Source organism: Cryptotermes secundus, unplaced genomic scaffold (assembly GCF_002891405.2).
Source record: "Cryptotermes secundus unplaced genomic scaffold, Csec_1.0 scaffold854, whole genome shotgun sequence".
In the NCBI taxonomy this organism is placed as follows: domain Eukaryota; kingdom Metazoa; phylum Arthropoda; class Insecta; order Blattodea; family Kalotermitidae; genus Cryptotermes; species Cryptotermes secundus.
In genome coordinates this window covers 340,330-345,999 of record NW_019727108.1, presented here as the reverse complement: position 1 = coordinate 345,999, position 5,670 = coordinate 340,330, and the positions used below count along the sequence as shown (strand labels likewise).

At 38.4% G+C, this 5,670-nt stretch overlaps 1 protein-coding gene across 2 annotated transcripts in view; it reads left to right on the top strand.

Annotated features, from left to right (window-relative positions):
• The window catches only part of LOC111864500 (coatomer subunit gamma), a 56,113-nt gene that overhangs the window by 12,826 nt on the left and 37,617 nt on the right, over positions 1-5,670 (top strand). For both annotated transcript variants that reach the window (XM_023851781.2, XM_023851780.2), the window contains exons 3-4: positions 1,032-1,259; positions 4,107-4,273. In XM_023851781.2, coding sequence (XP_023707549.1) covers positions 1,032-1,259; positions 4,107-4,273 — 395 coding nt within the window. The remainder of the gene's footprint in view (positions 1-1,031; positions 1,260-4,106; positions 4,274-5,670) is intronic.

The window sequence follows — 5,670 nt, the reverse complement described above, 5'->3', positions numbered from 1 at the left end:
GGATGTATAGATCCAAATTTTCTTGACCTCGGCACTAGTTGGAGGTGAGTGGTCAGCTTCACGCCCCGGCCGCTTTACCCCCGGGGAAAGAGCCCCCGGTACCCATTGGATAGGAGGTTGGATGGACCCCAGAGCCGGTCTGGACGATTTGGAGAAGTTAAAATTCTTGACCCTACCGGGACTCGAACTCCGACCCTTCACAGTCGTCCAGCCCGTATAATAAAATTTGGCTTAACCGGGTTTTCGATTAACCGTGACTTCCATCCCCACCATTAGCCCGGATAATCGAGAGTTGACTGTAGTCTGAAAAGTATATAGAATTAGTGCTGTGCCACAACCTCTGTAGCCAGCCCACTCAGCTGCCACAGCATCTGTATCCACAGTCACTTCTCAGTTGGATAATTATTGGTTTTGGTAGAGCAAGGATTTGTCTTGGAATATTACATGTGGAATGTCAGTGAACTGGCACAGAACAGGACAATGTGAATCAAAGCAGTCACTGACAATTGGATCCTTAAGTGGTGAATGTAGTCAATATATTATGTTCACCAGGCACTCGAATAGAAATATGACATGCATCTAGCACAGTGCAGCCTTCACTTAATAGTGTTTCACACATGGCTTAACTTCAGCTGTTGCAAAAGAAATAGAAGCAGTAGTAACAATAGTGTGAGTGATAAAAATTGAGAAAGTGCCCTCAATTCCAAAAACATAGATCTAAATAAACTCAGTGGGTGGGACTTGCTAAAATTTCATTGTGTTGTAAGTAAGAATTTCTGATAGCGTTGGGAACTAATTGAACTGTCAGTTCATCTCCCAGATGTGTCATATTATGCACAGGTGAGATTATTATGTGAAACACAGTCCATGATCATGACTTTAAAGTCAAAAAATGGATTCATTTCAAGAAGTAGATGCCAACAAGCTATGCCAAAATATATCCCATCTGCTCTTGTCTCAGCCACACCTGCCAAGACGACAACATTAGCTTCAACTCAGTGATTTAACTGATATGTTTTTCTGTAATTTAGGGTGAACAGCTTAGTACTACAGAAGCTACTGAGGCATTCTTTGCCATGACAAAACTCTTCCAGTCCCGAGATGTTATTCTTCGACGCATGGTGTATCTTGGTATCAAGGAGTTATCAGCCATAGCCGAAGATCTGATTATTGTAACATCAAGCTTGACTAAAGACATGACTGGGAAGGAGGATTTGTATAGGGCAGCCGCCATACGTGCACTGTGCAGCATAACTGACGTTAGTATTTCCTGTGTTGTGCACTGGGATATTAAATTACAGGAATCCTGCTTTGGTTTTTAATTATTGTGTGTAGAGTGAAATGTGTGCTTCCACTCAGAACTGGCCAACTTTCATAAAATGGAGTTAAAATATCTTGTTTTTGTGGGTATAGTAACTATTGTATTGTGGTATGTTTGCTACCATATTAAGTTTTTCAAAACTTTTTTTTTTATTTCTGACCATATGACTACTTTGCAAGATATATACTTAATATCGTGTCAGTGGATCTGAAGTAAACGTGAAAGAAGTATTTCAGCTTACAAATTTTAATGATGAATCACAAATATAATATGCAGTACAGGAAACTGAATAAGAAAGTGCTGCACCATTGTTAACTATCAATCTGTGAATGAGAAAGAAATGGTATAAAGAGTATTTAGTGGTTATGGTACATGTGAGATGCAGATGGCTGGAGAGATTTTATATTTATAAAGGTTGGTACAAAAAAACGTGACACTTGTGTGTTGGCAGCATGAAAGTTTAAAGTACAGAACCATAGCAAGAAATGTGAGAAAGTGGGCAACATATAATGTTGAGAGTTTCATAAGAGATAGAAAGTTCATTATTTGTAAATTGATGTGATTATGCCAGGTCAGTAAAGATGCTGCCAATTATGGCAGGCAATTGGAACTACTGACATGACAGATTTCTCAGGTTGCACAGTAAAGGTAAAAAAGTTGTCCCTATGCTTAACTAAGTGATCACTACACCATGAAGGCATATAAGGGAGTGGATGTCTAGACCCACATTTCGGCAGTAGTTGAAGGTGGGTTGTCAGCTTCACGCCCCGGCCGCTTTACCCCTTGGCAAAGCGCACCCGGTACCTATTAGGAGGTTGGGTGGACCCCAGAGCCGGTCTGGATGATGTGGAGAAGAGAAAATTGACCCCACCGGGACTCGAACTCTGACCCCTCAGTCTTCCAGCCAGTAGCTAGTTGCTATACTGACTGCACTGTCCCGGCTCACCAGGTTACACAGTAACTTATCATAATAGATTGTTTTCAGATATCTTATTAGGTGATAATTTAAAACATGAAAGCAGATGTCTCCACTTGTACACACACTATGAATGCTGTGTAGTTTATCATTTACCATTTGTATAACTTCTGCAAAAACAAAATCCAAGCACTGGGTTTGAAATATTTTAGAAATTTTTAAAGAGAAACAGGAAAGGATGGAATTGAGAATGAAATTTTTAGAGAAGAGATTGAAATTCAGAATTTATTACTAGAATTGGAAAGGAAATGGTTACAATGGTTTGGCTTTGCAAAAAAATTGGTTAAAAGGAGACTGAGAAGAGCATTACAAGTGGAACGTAAAGAGAAGAGACCTACAAAATAATCCAGAAGAAGAGGTTTTAGCCAGGTATTGTAAGACATCAAGAAGAAATGAAAGAGCTGTCTGGAAATTGAAATGGGAAGCTTGTGGCAAGAGAAAGGATGTCTGAGATTTTTATGTTCTGAACTGTAGAAGATGGAAACAGTGCTACAAGAAGAAGATACAAAAATTTTGCCTTTCCAGAGTAAATGAGGTGGGGGCACATGGTAGCATAGTTGGTTGAGGCACTGCTACAAGCTGGAAGGTCACAGGTTTGATTCTTGACATCATTGGATTTTTTAATTGAGCTAAACCTTCCAACTGCACTATAGCCCTGAGGTCGACTCAGCCTCTAACAGAAATGAATACCAGGAATCTTCCTGGGGCAAAGGGAGGCCGGTGCATAAGGCTGACACCTTCACCACCATCTGTGGGGCGAATGTCTATATAATGTGGGAGCCTTGATGTCTCACAACCCTATGGGCCTCCATGGCCTGTTACAGGGATAGCTGTACTTATCCTCACCGCCATCTTGGGGCAAGTGTCAATATAATATTATATTTAAGCATCCTGTTGCACCCTACACGATAAATGACACAAATTCCGTCCCAAGTGCAAACAATATATATTATATGTCTTTGATCTTGTTCTTTCTACACTACATGTTTCGGCCTCTATCGGCCATCATCAGGTGTATATTCTTAACGTTGCTGCCACACTGACCCCAGTCTAAAATTTAACATTTAAAAACACAATGTCATATTCTTCGTATTATCAATATCTACATCGTTGATATATGTCTGGTATGTAGATTATGTTGCACACGTCAAATTTGATATTCTTGTAGTAGCACTTTAAAAATCTTTAGTTATGATGTTTTTAAAACCTTTTTAAAATTTTCTCTAAATTTTAAATTTAAAATTTAAAATTCTTAGGGTTACACGCCCTATGTCTAAGTGCTGGAGCGGCTAGTTCTTGTTTTCACACTGTACAGGTGTTATTTAATGTAGTCTTCTTGTGTGGTTGCTGCTGCTTGTCTCTACATACTCTACATACCAGACATATATCAACGATGTAGATATTGATAATACGAAGAATATGACATTGTGTTTTTAAATGTTAAATTTTAGACTGGGGTCAGTGTGGCAGCAACGTTAAGAATATACACCTGATGATGGCCAATAGAGGCCGAAACATGTAGTGTAGAAAGAACAAGATCAAAGACATATAATATATATTGTTTGCACTTGGGACGGAATTTGTGTCATTTATCGTCAATATAATATTGGAGCCTTGACGTCTCAGAATCGTATGGGTCTCCGCAGCCTGTTACAGGGATAGCTTTACTTTTTTTTTTGCAATAGATAAGGTACAGGAGGGCAATAGAGTAGGGAGTATGTCCATTAACATTTATGTTGGCTGAAGTGCAGTCCTGAATAACACTTCATGTTACAGTGATACTTTTAATTTTCAATGTTTTATTTGTAGGTGACAACACTGCAAGGAATTGAAAGATACATGAAACAAGCAATTGTGGATCGTAACTCTGCAGTGAGCAGTGCTGCTCTGGTTAGCAGCTTGCATCTGACAAAAATTGCAGGGGATGTTGTGAAGCGGTGGGTAAATGAGGTGCAGGAAGCCGTCAACTCTGACAGGTACAAATGTATTTTTAAACTCTATCATTTATTTCTGTACATACTCTGTTCAGTGGAAGACAGAAGGATTTAGCTTATGTTTCTACTTAAGTGGCTGGATATTACTATTATTATTTGTTTGTTTTTTTATAATTTAATGATGCTGTCCATAACTCAGATTACATAGGGTTGAAAGATAGGATGTTAAGTAAGTAAGAGCTATGTGCAGGAATGCCTTTTCCAGATCGGATCATGATGAGGTTTTGAACAAATTTTGAGGATCAAAAGGACAACAATTTGCTGTACTATTCTTTCTTAAGCTGTAATCACAGATTCCAACACCAGACACCTTTTCACAGTGTACTGAGGTGTACTAGCTGTTCCTCTCTATAACTTCCATTGTTTAGTTGAAAATTTTTATGCTCATATCTTTAAAAGAAATCAGTTTCAGACCATGACCTATTTTTGCCATTGGCAGAATGGGAGAGAAGTGTTTTTGTTCACAGATTGATTCATGCTAGTGCTGGCATACATTACATTTGTAATGGTTTGTGTTCTTTATGTGCTACTGCATAGAGCAAAACCATTTATATGAAACTTCTGAAGTTCAAGGCTGAAAACTCAAGAACTGGGATACTTAAATTCAAGACCCACACATTCATATTAAATAATGAAACAAGATATGGAAGTTAGTGCTCATGACCAAATACAAGATACCATTCCAGCACTTGCATGGAGGAACAGGAAAACTACAAAGAACTCTACTGCATGATATTTTTACTCAGAACAAACTATATTATCTTTTTATTCAATAAAATAGAAGAATGCCAAATGTTGTATGTGACCTGTTTTCATGGGGGGGGGGATAAATTATGGCAGTATTATTCAATATCAGATTTGCAAAATAAATTCTGATTATGATACATAAATATGAAAGAGTACAGAATGGAGTGGAAGTAAGGAAACAGATATAGAAATAACCAAGACTGGAAATTTATGAACATAATCAAAATGACAGTTAACCGTTCAGCGTGGTTTGACGTGTATGTTTCGTCAGGTATTTAAATCGTCTGAGGGGGTTCGACATCTATGTTTCGTCCAGCTGCACACCTATGTTATAACGCCCATAATAATTGATGGTTTTGCTGTAGATTGTTAGATTTTTCGCTGGCCTGTTGTCACAAGTACTATATATAATGAGGCATTTGTTTAGGTGCGCTAAGTCATCGTTACATATGCCTGTCTTGCAGCAAAGTTCCTGTTGCTCTTGGGAGAGGTTTAGTCGTTCAATCTGTTATGAATGGCGTGTTTTCTTTCCTATGAAGTTATAAACAGCAGAGACCTGATGTGTTCTGTGTTTATAATATCATATTGCCCTGAGCTGGCCACACTAACACACTCAATTGGAATTCTTAGAA